Here is a 16,224-nt window from a genome sequence, read left to right on the forward strand (position 1 = left end):
CACTTTAAACTCGGGGCGTGGGGGGTTACATTCCACATTCCAAGTGTTAATGCTCAGTTTTACAATTCTTAAGGTGGCTTTGTGAGCATTAACTTTTCAATATGACAAGCTGCCTCTTAAGGGATGGGGGGGCGGGGGACATGCTTGTTAACACATCCCAGAAGATTGACATGGTGAGATTTCAACAAAAAATACATTTCTGCAAAGGAAAAGCAGGGGTGTGTGAATTTTCAGCAACCCCATACCACCTCTAGCACCAAAAGGCTCCCCAACCCATGGAGACAGTGTTTTTTTCTGGAGGTACTCAAGGGTACACAGTACCAGCACCTCCCCCCCCCCAAAAATGTTGAAATTGTGGCGCTTACTGTAACAAGATCATGGTGAGTACCAGCACATTTTTTCTTTAAAAAGGGGGGGGGGGAGCACTGCATGGACCCAACTTTCACAGGCACAAGAGGCTTCAGAAGAAAGGGAGTGTCAGCAAACTATATCCTCCCCACTTCCATTTATGCATCTTCCTTGCTGGAGTGGTACTGTATTCTACAAAGGAAAGCATCACAATACACCTGCTGGCAAGATGACACTTTATGTATCTGATGAAGTAGGCTGTAGTCCAGGAACGTGTATGCTATAATAAATTAGCCTTTAAGATGCTACAAACCCCTTAGTTCTTTTCGCAATACACATCATCTTCATTTTTTGGCTTTTTCAATGCATTGGGGGTTGGATCTAAAGAGCCAAAGAGCAGAAAGAAAATAGCTGCTGGCATTTTTCTGCAAGAGTTTGTGAAGCGGTTTAACAGGTAGCTCAGTCGTTTTCGCACTTCCCTTGTGCAAGGGAAGGGGGATCCTTTTTTAGTACAACTTGTTGCCCTTGGTGCTCTAGCACAAAGCGAGAATGTTCTGCATACAAAAGGGTGGTTTTGGATCCACCCCAATGTTCTTCTGAGCTCATGAGTGTTGCTTCATCGTGTTCTCCCCCTCCCAACCCAATGGTTTAATCACAGTGTTGGAGAAAGCTTGTACTCACTTTACACATGAAGTAAGTGAATAATGAAATTTATGAGACAAACACTGGCATGGCTACTAGCTTGCTAAAAAGCGGGAAAGAGAGAGGGATTTTTGGTCACCTTCCCAGAGCAATATCCACAGGTATACCACCAAATACTGCTGTGCAAATGACCTGTCAATTTCCATATCCAGAATTTTAAAAATACACACGTTAATACAGGTGTCAAACATTTTGTGTGGGGGTTTTGTTCCTGCCTGCCCCCTCACGTGTTGGCGGAGCATATATAAGCCTGTGACGTATCTGTTCTTCCTTCTTCCGGGTCCAAAAGGACCCGCATGTTGGCAATCGCACATCAGCTGGAAACACCTAAAATTTCTCTGCCTGTACATGAAAGCAAATAGCTGTAGCAACCAAAAACAAAATTACAAATAGCATCAAGCAGTGATGCAATAAAGATTTACTTAGATAACTTATTTCAGGCTGTACAATCTGTTTTTAAGGGCAAGGGAGATAGAATCCTTATAAAATTAATCATGGATCAAAAAGAGTTTGGCTTATTGGCCATCCATTATTTGTGGCCACTACCAATGACCTCCCCTCACTTGGGTCCTCTGGCATACAAAGAGGGCTGCAGGGGACAGGACAATGCAGTGACATGTAGAAAGTACAAAATAAGAGCCTTTCTTGTGCTACTCAGAGGGTATTCCTGCTACTACTCACTTCTTAAAACTGCTTATTATAAAACTGGTTGGTGCCCGGGGTCCTGTTCACTAAGGGGTAGAGGCACTTACCTAATGGTAAGCTGGTGTGTGAATTTGTGGATCCCTAAGCCTAATACACATTTCAGATATGAACTCCTCATATTTACACAATTCCAATGATAATAAACCCAATCTTATTTAAAAGGTTCTTAACAATCTTCCTTCCTGAAACAGATTTTTTTTAAAGCATTCACTGTAAAAAATATTTCCAAATGTCTGCTTTGCATTTAATAATTATCAAACAAACAAAAAAATACATATGTGAAGATTTCCTTCTCTTAAACATGGATTTCCAGAACCCCTTTTAAAATATGTAAGCACCTGAGTAGATTCTGTATTCCCTTTCCTGGTAAAAATAAGTCTTGATAAAGAGATCCCACCACATCCAAAACTACCTATAGGCTCAGTTCAGACATCACATCTAAATGTGGATAAAGTAAAACTATGGTTTGGTGTGATTTCCAAAACTGAGAGCCATGGTTTGTGACTGGCTGGAAAAGACAGAATTAGAAACAATGGTTTGGCATAGGTAAATACCATGGTTTGTGCTGACTATGATATGAGACGATGTCTGAATTAACTAACTGTAGTTAATGGTCACCTCTACCTCCAGAGACTGCTGCACAACAGAGACGGGAGTAAACTTATGAAGCTGAGTGCTGAGAGGATGAAAAAAGAAGGCAGACAAGCAGCCCTAAACCAGGGTCTGCCTGTGGTATGTTTGAAAACTCAAACCATGGTTTGGGTTCCAAACTATAGTTGGTACAAACTATGGTTTGGGATGGTGTCTGACTTGAGCCAACTTGTATTCTATCTGTATTCTGTCTCAGTACGTTTGCGTGCATTTTGTTGAGCTGAAAAGACAGTCCTGAGAGAAGTCCCATTAAGTTTTCTAACAATTGTTCATATATTTGTGTGTGTTTCAGGAATGTGGACAGGAAGGCTCAATTCAGTCATCCCAACTCCCTCCAGTGCCTGGAAGGGACTTAACAGGGACAAGCTAATTGTTATAATGAGAGATCTATGATCTCCTGAAATCTCCCCACCACCACTGCCGCCCTATAAACATCCACATGAGGTTTGGATGAGCCAAAAGAAGAGGGTTAAGTCTAGGCACACAGACTGGAGCTGCTATTAGTTGTAGAGTGGTAAGCATACAGGTACTATAAAGGGATCCACATATTTCCTCTCCTCAGCTAATAGCAGCTCCAGGGAGGAGTGTAATCTGCACTGGAAAATCTACACCGGGCAAACACTGCCTAAACCTCCAGTTCCATCACCCTTATCTACTACTCCTTCTTGTTTGAAGAGAATTACAATATGTCAGGACATCTCATCAGAGGCCTCTCAATTACAGGCACACCCACCCACATGCTTACAGTACGTGTGTTCTACTCACGTGCAACCATGTGTATATATGCGACTCTGGGAAATAAATAAATAGAATCATACCAGGAAATGTCAGGAAAGAACTGGAGAGTTCTTGTGGCTCGCGAGGAGATCCTCCCCAGAGCCCAAAGAGGATGTCAATGATGGCTGAGGAAGCCCCAAAGAGACCTGAGGCACAACGGGGCTTCATTTAGGCTGCTCAACCTCCCTGCCCAACAACTGACGTATAGGGCGGCGCAGCAGCAACACCTTGCCTTCAGCCAGCCCTAGAGCTTCAACTCTAGATATTTTGGTCTGGATTGGAGAGAGCACCACTTCAAGCAATCATCGCTCCATTCCAAATAATTCTGGAAGTTATATTTTGTTAAGGGTGCTGTGAGTTATTAGGAGACTCCAGTTCCTTTCACAGTCTTACAATTCCCAGAGCAGTTTAAAAGCCAATCCTTCATGGGGAATATAGGAATTGTAGCTCTGGGAGGGCAATAGGGGGGCCCTAAGAATTATCAGCATCTTTAACAAACTACAGCTCCCAGAAATCTTTGTGGGAAGCCATGGCTGTTTAGAGTGGTACCGTACTGTTTTAAATGTATGCTTTAAATGTATGCTGTGAATGTTGCCTTTTGCTGGCACTGTTTGTTTCATAACTTTCTACAAGGGCTAGAGACTTACTTTAAACAAAAGGGATGGGAAGGCACCAGGGAAGGCCTTCACAGGCCCCAGGTTGGGAACCAATGTCATCTTTTGTTGCTTGTTTGGTCTGTGCAGCAAAAGGAGCAAACATGTAAATATTTGTGAGCCGAAAACGGGCCTATAGTTTAGTCTGTCTCTGGAAGCAGCTTCAGACATTTCAGAGAGACGGGATACAACACCATTGATACACACCACCATCTGCCTCAATGTCTGAAAAGCAAGCTCCATGGATAGTGTTAGCAAAAGCTTTCCCCACATGCACCGCTTGAACATTCCTGATGCACCCGATTCATTGACAGATGCTGCAGCAGTGGTGTACTAAGACTCACTTTGAAGCCTCTTAAACCAGCCAGTTTTACTTGGAAAGGGAATGAATTAGGAATGCTCAGTGTCTTACAGGATCAAGAAGCCACTAGAGCTTGTTCAAATGAAATGAAGGGGAGGATCGATACTTATTTTGCTGCTCTGTGCTCATGATACAAACTCACCTTTTGATGACTTTCTGAAACCTGAGTGGTTTTATGTTGCTTTCATTGGTACACGTAACTAGTCATGGGATTCCTTAATTAGATTTTTTAAAAAGTTATAACTCATTTGCAAGTAGGGTTAGGTGAAAAATTCGATTCCGTTCACATTTAACAGTGAATCTCCATAATTCACACTTCTCCACATTCACAAGCCAAAGCACAACCAGCCTTCAAAGTTCATACTTCTCTGAATTTTGCAATGCACCTTCTACAGCCGAGTAATGCATACAAAAATGCATAGACTGTGGTAAATATATATATTTGTGAAAATGACATACAAAAATACATTATATTGGGAGAAATAGCCCTTCAAAAAGGTGTTTATTAGGAGATACTTGCACTAAAACGCTGACAAATTTTCATTACGACTTTGTCTGTGTGTGTGTGTGAGAGAGAGAGAGAGAGAGGGAGAGAATTTTTTTGGAGAACTGAGCCCAATATCAGAAAAATGGGAAACTGAGAGTGACCAAAATCAACAGATTTGCCACCATTGCTTGCAAGTCATTGTGCTTGTTGTTTCTGTGTTTTTTCTTTCAGTCTGTGATGCTTCTCCTGCATAGTCAGCGTCGTTACATCTTTGAGTATGACCAGTCAGACTACCTACTATCTGTCACCATGCCAAGTATGGTACGCCACAGCTTTCAGACAATGCTGTCTGTTGGATACTTCCGCAATCTCTATTCCCCACCAGACAGCAGTGCATCTTTCATCCAGGACTTCACCAGAGACGGACGACTTCTGCAGACCCTCTACCCGGGTACAGGGCGCAGGGTTCTTTACAAATACACCAAGCAGTCCAGACTGTCAGAGATTCTTTATGACACCACACAAGTCTCCTTTACTTATGAAGAGTCATCAGGTGTTATTAAAACAATACACTTGATGCATGATGGATTTATTTGCACCATCAGATACAGGCAAACAGGTAGGCTGAAACGATATATTATTATTTGGGCTGTGCTTGTGTCATATATTTGTGGTATATATTAGTCATTTCACTGCACAGTTAAAAACGCAATACCATAAGGTTTTTTAAAAAAATAATAATAATAATATTACGATGACCTTTAGCCCATCTAGTATGGGAGCATGGCATAATGGCTGCCACAACTGAAAGAGAAGAAAAAAAATGGGACCACAAAATGGTAGCCACCACTCCATCATGGGGAAAAGGAACCTACAGCAGTCACCACCATGTTTAGTGACAGAGAGAAGCTGCTTTTGCCTCTGTTAATAGATTGGAGGGTGGATATCCAGCCCTGCATTCCAGTGGAATGTGGGTATATTAAGAGGGAGGGGGTTGTTCATTGTAGAAAAGGCCAAGCCACCATAAATAAGAACTGAGCAGAAAGAGCTGGCCTCTCACCAGTGGTAGATTTTTGACAGGATATTGACTGAGGTACTTTTACAGGTGCCATAGGAGGTACTGGCAACCACACTGGGGCTTGTGGACATCATATTGATGACCCCAGTATAGCTAGTCCTTCAGGCAGTCTTGTTTTATTATTACATCATTATTACTATTATTTACTTTTGTGCTGTTTTCCTTCTCCTTAAACAATTCCCCAATGTTTTATATGTAGGTCCACTTATTGGCCGCCAGATATTCAGATTTAGTGAAGAAGGTCTTGTGAACGCCAGATTTGACTACAGCTACAACAACTTTAGGGTAACCAGCATGCAGGCCATGATAAATGAAACCCCTCTCCCTATTGATCTGTATCGCTACGTTGATGTGTCTGGTAAAACTGAACAATTCGGAAAGTTCAGCGTAATCAATTACGACTTAAACCAAGTTATAACTACCACTGCTATGAAGCATACCAAATTTTTTAGTGCCAATGGCCAAGTGATTGAAGTGCAATACGAAATCCTTAAATCCATTGCCTACTGGATGACCGTTCAGTATGACAACATGGGCCGCATGGTGATTTGCGACATCCGAGTTGGAGTCGATGCAAACATAACAAGATACTCTTATGAATATGATGCTGATAGCCAACTTCAAACTGTGTCTGTGAATGACAAAACCCAGTGGCGTTACAGCTATGACCTCAATGGAAATATCAATTTACTTAGCCACGGAAACAGCGCTCGGCTTACTCCTCTGAGGTACGATCTCAGAGATCGTATCACAAGGCTGGGGGACATTCAGTACAAAATGGACGAGGATGGTTTCCTCAAACAAAGAGGAAATGACATCTTTGAGTACACCTCTAATGGCTTTCTGAACAGAGCCTACAACAGGGTTTCTGGGTGGACAATCCAGTATTGCTACGATGGGCTGGGGCGAAGGGTGGCCAGCAAATCAAGTTCAGGACAACACCTCCAATTCTTCTATGCGGACCTTTCCAATCCAGTAAGAGTTACTCACTTATACAATCACAGCAGTTCAGAAATAACTTCCTTATATTACGACCTTCAGGGTCACCTAATAGCCATGGAATTAAGCAGTGGAGAAGAATATTACGTTGCCTGTGACAACACTGGCACACCTTTAGCTATCTTCAGCAGTCGAGGTCAAGTGATAAAAGAAATTCTTTACACCCCTTATGGAGAGATCTATCAGGACACAAATTCAGATTTTGAGCTCATTATAGGTTTCCATGGAGGGTTGTATGATTCACTCACTAAACTGGTGCACTTGGGGCAAAGAGATTATGACGTCATCGCTGGGCGCTGGACAACACCAAACCACCATATCTGGGAAGAACTGAAGAACAACCCCAAGCCATTTAATCTGTATGCATTTGAAAATAATTATCCAGCTGGCAGAATCCAAGATGTGGCTAAATACACAACAGGTAAAGCATTTATTTAATTGGGTTGTGGGGGAGGGTAGTTTCTGGTTCAAATTTTAATGACAGGAGTGCGTAACCTAAGGCCCGGGAGCTAAAGAGGATCCTCCAAGCCTCTCTGAATGGCCTTTGGAACTCTCTGCAGAACACGCAAACCACTGAGCCTGTTTCATGCACAGAAGTTCAAGGTGTTACCGTATTTTTCGCCCCATAGGACGCACTTTTCCCCCTCCAAAAATGAAGGGAAAATGTGTGTGCGTCCTATGGGGCGAATGCAGGCTTTCGTTGAAGCCTGGAGAGCGAGAGGGGTCAGTGCGCACCGACCCCTCTCACTCTCCGGGCTTTGGGCAGCTCTCTGGAAGCCTGGGGAGACCGGCGGGAAGTCGCACCGGTCTCCCCAGGCTTCCGGAGAGCTACCTGCATCCCGACGCGCGCCCTGGGCTTTGGGCAGATATCCGCAAGCCTGGGGAGACCGGCGCGACTTTCCGCCGGGCTCCCTAGGCTTGTGGATAGCAGCCTGTTCTGGATGCTGGGGTCAGGGGAAGCTCGGGCTTCCCCCGCCCCAGCCCCGCGCCTGGGGGAATTTCCCCCCCCCTTTATTTCCCCCCCAAAAAACCTAGGTGCACCCTATGGAGCGAAAAATACGGTACTTTTAGTATATGACAACTTGGGACCACTTTACCTACAATATCACTTTACCCCACATGTATCCACTCAACCACCTGGATTGGTGGAATTGGCACCGCTGCAAGTGCCACTTAATGCTCATTCCGCATTTGTAAGAACTCAGTTGTTTCGTGCGGCGCCACCTGTACTTTGGAACTCCCTGCCTCTTGAGACCAAGCAGGCACCTTCACTTTACTCTTTTCGGCGCCTGCTAAAAACATTATTGCTAGCCTGTCCAGATGCTTCGAAAGTTGAGGTCATTTTATAATCTGCTTTAGTTTTAGGTTTGTTTGTTTGTTTTTCCTTTTGCATGTTTTAAAGTAGGGCTGTAATTTATTATTATTATTTTTTGCTGTCTTTTTTTGTAAACGGCTTCTTACAATCAAACGGTTTTCTTTAAATTTTATGAAATAAATAATAAATAATGAAAGTATTTTTGCCTGACTGGAATATGTCCTTGAACTCTTACAAAGTCTCTAGTCCGCCTGGATATAGCTAGGAAAGGGGTGTGAGAGAAAGTGTGTGTGAAAACTACCTTAGTGTAAAAAGGTAAAGGGACTCCTGACCATTAGGTCCAGTTGTGGCCGACTCTGGGGTTGTGGTGCTCATCTCACTTTCTGGGCCGAGGGAGCCAGCGTACAGCTTCCGGGTCATGTGGCCAGCATGACTAACCTGCTTTCTGGCGAACGAGAGCAGCGCACGGAAATGCCATTTACCTTCCCACCGGAGCGGTACCTATTTATCTACTTGCACTTTGACGTGCTTTCGAACTGCTAGGTTGGCAGGAGCAGGGACCGAGCAACGGGAGCTCACCCCGTTGCGGGGATTCGAACTGCCAACCTTCTGATCGGCAAGCCCTAGGCTCTGTGGTTTAACCCACAGTGCCACCCGATGTAAATGTTACCTCCGCCCACTTTTGCCTCCGGCCCTGTCCAGGCCTGACATGTGGTCCCTGGAATGGAACACTTCCCTCAGGCTAGAAAAGGCTCCCCCAATGCTTTTATGACAGTGGATCTTGTGAATATGTTCAGACAATTTCTGTAAACAGTTTCATTGGATCTCTGATTAATTTTGAAACAAAATGAATTAAGAAATCAGTCAATTTAATTTGTATAGCCAGAGGCCTTTAACAATGAACAGCAGGGGGCAAGAGCAAGGCTTTCCTCTGAAATCACACAACACAAACTATAAAAGATTACAGCACAAAAAATTACTGCATAAAAGTTTTAAAACTAGAAATCATTAACATAGTTGGAATGGAGCTTCTTATACCACCTTTCCTTCCAGGTTTTTTTTAATTTATTAAACTTTTAATTGAATTTTTGTTACATGCAAAAACAATGTAGACACCGGAAAAGAAGGTAAGGGGGGGGGGGCAGAAAAATGAAAAAAGCAATCCAGCGTTGCAGAATGAAATATCAACAGCAAACCAGTATACCAAACTAAAGTCATATTTCACTGAATATCCCAGGTATTTAAGGCAGTATGCAGGCATGTTCTTCCCCATTTTATTGCCTACCTGGGGGAAGGCCAGGGGTTCCCAAACTGTGGTCCACAATCTTCATTCAGGTGGTTTGTGTATCAGGATGGGAAATGGCAAATCCAGTGCATTAAATACTCATATTGATCATATTGCTTCTTTTCTTTCTTAAATCAGGTTTTACTGTATTGCAATTTGAATTTTATGGAATTGCAGTTGCTACAGCAGGCAGAAAAATCAATCCAGTTCATACAATTCGTATTTTCCATCCAGAATGGAAACCAATCCCGTTTATACAATTCATATTTTCCAGCTCCTAGGGGCCATGGGGGCTTTAGCCCCCCACAGTAAACATTTGAGGGGGCTGGGCCCCCACAATATTAATGGACATTCCTTTTCAAATGGTGCGTATGCACTGCGTCATATAATTGATTATGCAGGGTGGTGCTTACCTGGACCCCACAATATTTTTTTTCAAGTTTCACCCTTGTTTGCTGCTGTTGTTTTCAATCTGCAAGTGATACGTAATCGATTACATTCCTGGCCCCCATTTTCATTGAAATGAATGGTGTGGAATAACAGAATTATTATGTAATAAATTACATAAAATTCCAGAACAGCAGACAGGGAGATGAGATAAGGTAGTTTTGGTCAGAGCTGGGCAGTGCAATGGAAACAGAATTGCTTCCACCAAATGCAGGTTGCCGCCTACATTTTTTATCCTGTACCTGTCACTCGACTTCTCCCATGATACAGCTCTATGTGACCTAACATGAAAGTTACATGAAAATGTAACACATCTTTCAACAGCCACTTTTCAAGAATTAAATGAAAGCAACTTCAGCAGCAGGTGATTTGATGTGGAGAATCAGCAGTGGAAGAGTGTGCCTAACCATTCCTTGCCACCAATTTTCCCACTTCAGATTGCTGCTAACAAGCTGCTTCCATCCCTCTCCCCCGAGCATCCAGATACATGCTTATCCTTGCAAGCCATGTATGTAGAAAAGGGTTAAGCACCTCTTCTCCCCACTGTTATTTTTCCATTCAAAATTACTCTTTTTTGGGTTGCTCATTTATAAAAAATATTTATAGACTGCTATTTCATAAAAATAAAGCAAAACAATTTAAAATAAAAATGCATAAAACCATACAGTAAAAACATATAGAAATGTTAAAAACAGACATCAATTAGCCATTGTGGAAATATACATATGCCTGAATAGAGACGTGGTGGAATGGAAAAGTTTTCAGCAGGCGTTTAAAACACATATGACCTTATATTTGTACACGGCCACAAGTTAGAATATAATTCCAGATATCACTCAGCTATGGGAAATGCAACACTTCTGAATATTCCACCCTGTCACCTTGTCTACAGCACCTTTTGATTCATATCTGAGCAGCCAAAGAAGGAAGAGGCTTGAAATATTATTCTTTAAGACTTGAATCTCTTCTTTCTATAGTTGTAGGGTTTCAAAAAGTGAAAATCCGGACACAAAAGTGGTTGAACTTTTTTGTAGCCAAATTGTTTAGCAAAGTTGCAAAAATCTCAACTTAGCTTTTTTAAAGGAAATACAAATCTACACTGCCAACATGGGTTGCCATACATCCAGATTTTCCCAGACATGTAAGGCGCTGTTTATGAGGGCCAAATCCCGGCTGTGTCCAGGAAATTCCAGGCGTATGGCAGCCCTATTTGTTTTTTCTATGATTGTCATACAGTACTTCTTGACTTCAGCATGTTAATCGTATTCTGTTTGGTTTTATTTGTAGACATTGGAAGTTGGCTTGAGTTGTTTGGGTTTCAGCTTCACAATGTACTCCCGGGATTCCCAAAGCCAGAAGTGGATGCTATGGAGACAACATATGAACTTGTACAGCTTCAAACAAAGACCCAAGAGTGGGACCCTGGAAAGGTTAGCAAAAAGACACATTCCTGCATTATGTGAATTCTAGGGGGGAAACAGGATACATTTTTATTTTCCTTTTTCCTCACCCCACCATTGGTGTTTATGTTGGAGGGCAGGGGTGCAGGCTTCCCATGGTCCAAGATGCCCCAGGCACCATCAGGGGCAAAACATTTTCCTCCCTTAAGCTCCACAATCTCATACAGTGGTACCTCTGGTTACGTAATTAATTCGTTCTGGAGGTCCGTTCTTAACCTGAAACTGTTCTTAACCTGAAGCACCACTTTAGCTAATGGGGCCTCCCGCTGCTGCCACGCCGCCAGGGCACGATTTCTGTTCTCATCCTGAAGCAAAGTTCTTAACCCGAGGTACTATTTCTGGGTTAGCGGAGTCTGTAACCTGAAGCGTATGTAACCCGAGGTACCACTGTAGTAACTTTATTATGTCACTTACTCTAAAACAGATATATCCTAGTTCTGTAACCTATGGGATCACTTTATTCTCCATACAGAGGGAAGAGAAGACAAGGACCTCTGCTGACAGCCTTTTTTTATTAAGCATCCATCCTGATTTGTTTACACAAAATAATATGGATGTTATTTGATTTCCACTGTTTATTGAGCATTCATTCTGATTTGAGCTCTAGAAGGCTCTGGAATGCTCTCATCAGATCGGGGGGGGGGGCCTTGGATTGTCTTGTGAAATCTTGCAGCAGCATCTCAAAGCCAGCATGCTGAAAGGGCCTTCCCCTTCTCCTCCCACCCCCCAAGCAAGGTGGAGAGCTTAAAAGCTCTTTTCATGATGGGTAACCCAGTGTGAAAAGAACTTTCGAGCTTTCTGCCTTGCTTGGGCCACAAGGCATGGTGCTCAGCACGCCAGCTCTGGAAAACTGATCTTGCTGGAACTCAGCTGCCTCACAAGATCTTGTGAGAACCATTCAGAGCTGGTGCACTGAGTGGGTCTTGCCTGGCAAGCAAGGCGGAGAGCCAGGCAAAAACTTTATAACCAGGCCTTTTGCCTTTAACTACCTGTGGCCTTTTAGAAGTGGGTGGGGTATTTTTTCATGCATTTCTTCTTTTTTCCTCTTGGTTTCAATGTTGCTTTGTGAGCGGGGTGGGTGGGTGCCTGTTTGGTTATTCGGTTGTAAGTTGCTTTGGGTTTCCCTGGGCAAGATAAAGCAGCTAACAAATGCAAATAACAACAACAACAAAGCTATTCTCATGCCAGGTACCTCCTAAGTGGATCTGGCACAAAGAGCACCTTGCTTGGCATTTGACTTACCCAATTCCAACCAGCCCATCTTCAACCACATATAGTTGAAAATGCTCAAGTCAATGGCATATAACATAAGGCATTGCTGCACAGATCTGTAAATGTCCACATGCAAATCGTGATCTTGTAAGACAACTACTAGAGCAGGGGTCAGCAAACTTTTTCAGCAGCGGGGTGGTCCACTGTCCCTCAGACCTTGTGGGGGGCTGGACTATATATTGGGGGGAGATGAACAAATTCCTATGCCCCACAAATAATACAGAGATGCATTTTAAATAAAAGCAAACATTCTACTCATGTAAAAAAAACACCAGGCAGGTCCCACAAATAACCCAGAGATGCATTTTATATAAAAGGACACATTCTACTCATGTAAAAACACGCTGATTCCCAGACTGTCCACGGGCCGATTTTAGAAGGCGGTTGGGCCTGATCCAGCCCCCGGGGCTTAGTTTGCCTACCCATGCACTAGAGGGTACCTGAGAGGCAAAGAGAAGTAGAATCAGATTCCGTTTTGTGCTGCATTGCTAGGCACAAGTCCCCACTTTAAAGTGTGATGTTTTTGTTTTGCTCTGGCGTTTTCCCTGCAAAAACACACTATTTACCTCTGAATCTGAGCAAACACTGATCAGCGGAAAACCTGAATTGTGGTTTGTTCTGGTTCAGTGTTAAAGAGTGGGTTTCTCAAGGAAAGCACTGGGGTAAACAGAAACCACATGAACACAGCATTTTAAACCACAAAGCTGTGCCTAGAAAGTGCAGGACAAATGATGTGGATGAGTCCTCAGCTGCCTCTGTTCTTACAGTGCAGCTTCAAACCCTGATTTATCCCATTATGCTATTTTCTCATGAAGTGCATACCCTGAAGTATTGCTGGAATTCTGCAACACTTCCTGGAAGTGTGGCAGCAGGGGCAGGGAGGATTGTGAAGGACCCACAACTTTAGCCATGTGCACCAGTACAGTGGTACCTCAGGTTACATACGCTTCAGGTTACAGACTCCACTAACCCAGAAATATTACCTCGGGTTAAGAACTTTGCTTCAGGATGAGAACAGAAATTGTGCAGCAGCGGCGCAGCAGCAGCAGCAGGAGGCCCCATTAGCTAAAGTGGTGCTTCAGGTTAGGAACAGACCTCCAGAACAAATTAAGTTCTTAACCCGAGGTACCACTGTAAAGGTAAAGGGACCCCTGACTGTTAGGTTCAGTCGCGACTTTGGGGTTGCGGCGCTCATTTCGCTTTACTGGCTGAGGGAGCCGGCGTACAGCTTCTGGGTCATGTGGCCAGCATGACTAAGCCGCTTCTGGCGAACCAGAGCAGCGCACGGAAACGCCGTTTACCTTCCCGCCGGAGCAGTACTTATTTATCTACTTGCACTTTGACGTGCTTTTGAACTGCTAGGTTGGCAGGAGCAGGGACCGAGCAATGGGAGCTCACCCCGTCGCGGGGATTTGAACCGCTGAACCACAGTGCCACCCACATTCCATCATGTGCAACGTGTACCTTGCACATTAACCTTTAACCATTAGATAACTATAGTTTAAAGTGAAGTGTGAACCAGGTTACGTTGTTACAATAGAAACCTATTGTATGTTTCTCTAACAACTCCAAAAACCTTACCTTCATATGCCATGCATCTTCTCTTTTCCAGACTATACTTGGCATTCAGTGTGAACTACAGAAGCAGCTCAGAAACTTCATTTCCTTGGACCAGCTTCCCATGACCCCCAAATACAGCAATGGAAGATGTGTGGAGAAAGCAAAGCTGCCCAGATTTGCTGCAGTTCCCTCAGTTTTTGGGAAAGGTATCAAATTTGCCATCAAGGATGGTGTGGTAACAGCTGATGTGATTGGGGTGGCGAATGAAGACAGCCGCCGTATCGCTGCCATCCTCAACAATGCTCACTATCTTGAGGACCTGCACTTTACAATAGATGGGCGAGACACTCACTACTTCATCAAGCTTGGGTCTCTGGAAGAAGACCTTGCAGTGATAGGCAACACCGGGGGACGTCGGATTTTGGAGAACGGTGTCAACGTCACAGTATCACAAATGACTTCCATCATCAATGGCAGGACTAGACGGTTTGCTGATATCCAGCTCCAGCACGGCTCTCTGTGCTTTAATGTTCGATACGGGACTACTGTGGAAGAAGAGAAGAACCATGTCTTGGAGGTTGCCAGGCAGAGAGCTGTGGCTCAAGCTTGGACTAAGGAACAAAGGCGACTCCAAGATGGTGAAGAAGGTATTCGGGCTTGGACAGAGGGGGAGAAACAGCAGCTTTTAAGCACAGGGAAAGTACAGGGCTATGATGGATATTTTGTTTTGTCTGTGGAGCAGTATCTAGAACTTTCTGACAGTGCCAACAATATTCACTTTATGAGACAGAGTGAAATAGGCAGGAGGTAACAAACAAACAAAAGACATCGATCTCTGCCTTTGCATCACCAAAGACTGCCTGTTTTTAAAAAAGAACATTAAAGTAAAGGTTTATTGTATTGGTTTTTCTAGATCAGAACTCTGTGTATATATAAATATAGAGGGGGGAAACATATCCAACTGCCTTTAAATGTGACAGAAGATGGTATTTTAATATCGTTTGTTTAAAACTCTTTGGGAGATGGCAATGATTGTTAGTTCTAGGGTGGCTGCCTTCAACATTTGGAAGCGGCGTTCTTGGTGTTGAATTTCATTTGGAAATGGTTCACATGGGCAAAATATTGAGTGTGTTCTATCTTTCCCTCTTCAGGACACAGTTTTGTTAATTTTAATAACTTGCATACAATATGTTTGTGGTCTGGCCAACACCCTTTGTTCCTTGGTCTAACTGACAACTCATCCACCAAGCAGTCTTCACAAGCTATGCTTTTAAGGGGCCTTCAGGCATAACTCCAGGGTATAAGAAACACCCCAAAATACTTTGAGCCAAGTAGAAAAACGGCCCTCTATACTTCACACCTCATAGGTAGGGTGTTGTCACGCCATGACCTTCTTAATAAATTGCAGATAAACCATTGTTAGTCATTGCCTTATAGGACAAATTGTTTCACTCTGTGGGCAGTTAAAAAGTGGCAAGCCAGATTTCAGGAATCTCAGCAGTGATAACAGTCATGTTCACAGACCTGAGAGAAGATGCCCTTTTGCTTGCCAACTCAGAGGATACTAAATGGTGAAGCACGGATAGAGATGCCACTTCATCTAACATTCCTATTGCAAATTTGCCAGCTTTGAAGTAGGAGCCAAAAGAAGAATGTGTGTGGCCACCCTGAGCTCACTCTCTCACACACAGAGAGCACACACACACACACACACACACACACACACACACACACACGTGCAGACTCTCTCTCTCCTCCCCCTCCCCCAACAATTCATCTTGAATATAAAGCATTTTATCTTTCCTCAAGATAAATTGCCAGGTGAGGAAGGTGATCTTCATGGAGATTGCAGCTGGAGAGGAGGAGATTTTGTTCTCCTGCAGCATCCTAGTAGCTATATTTTCCATGCATCAATTGGACTTGAAAAGTCTACCACAGATACCAGTTCTCAAGCAGTGTGGGAGAGGTGCTTTTAGCAAGGGAGATACCATTCATAGCATCCATTCTCACTTGCAATTCCCTGGGCCACAATTAGGCTAGAAAAAATGCTTCCTGTTCGCTCCAATAGGAGGCTTTTTCCAGCTAAAAATTGTGCTGAGGGTGGGGAGGATGAGGAAAGGATCC

General features: G+C 43.5%; 1 protein-coding gene across 14 annotated transcripts in view; it reads left to right on the plus strand.

Moving 5' to 3' along the window:
* The window catches only part of TENM1 (teneurin transmembrane protein 1), a 395,160-nt gene extending 379,158 nt beyond the window's left edge, over positions 1-16,002 (plus strand). For 10 of the 14 annotated variants that reach the window (XM_081180104.1, XM_081180115.1, XM_081180114.1 and 7 more), the window contains 5 exons: positions 2,386-2,487; positions 4,916-5,303; positions 5,962-7,182; positions 11,096-11,238; positions 14,153-16,002. In XM_081180104.1, the coding sequence (XP_081036230.1) occupies positions 2,386-2,487; positions 4,916-5,303; positions 5,962-7,182; positions 11,096-11,238; positions 14,153-14,911 (2,613 nt within the window). In that variant the 3' untranslated portion in view covers positions 14,912-16,002. The remainder of the gene's footprint in view (positions 1-2,385; positions 2,488-4,915; positions 5,304-5,961; positions 7,183-11,095; positions 11,239-14,152) is intronic. The other 4 variants (XM_081180105.1, XM_081180106.1, XM_081180107.1 and 1 more) reach the window with 1 other exon arrangement.
* The last annotated feature ends 222 nt before the right edge of the window (positions 16,003-16,224 follow it).

The sequence above is a fragment of the Podarcis bocagei genome, assembly GCF_964188305.1.
Source record: "Podarcis bocagei genome assembly, chromosome: Z".
Lineage (NCBI taxonomy): Eukaryota > Metazoa > Chordata > Lepidosauria > Squamata > Lacertidae > Podarcis > Podarcis bocagei.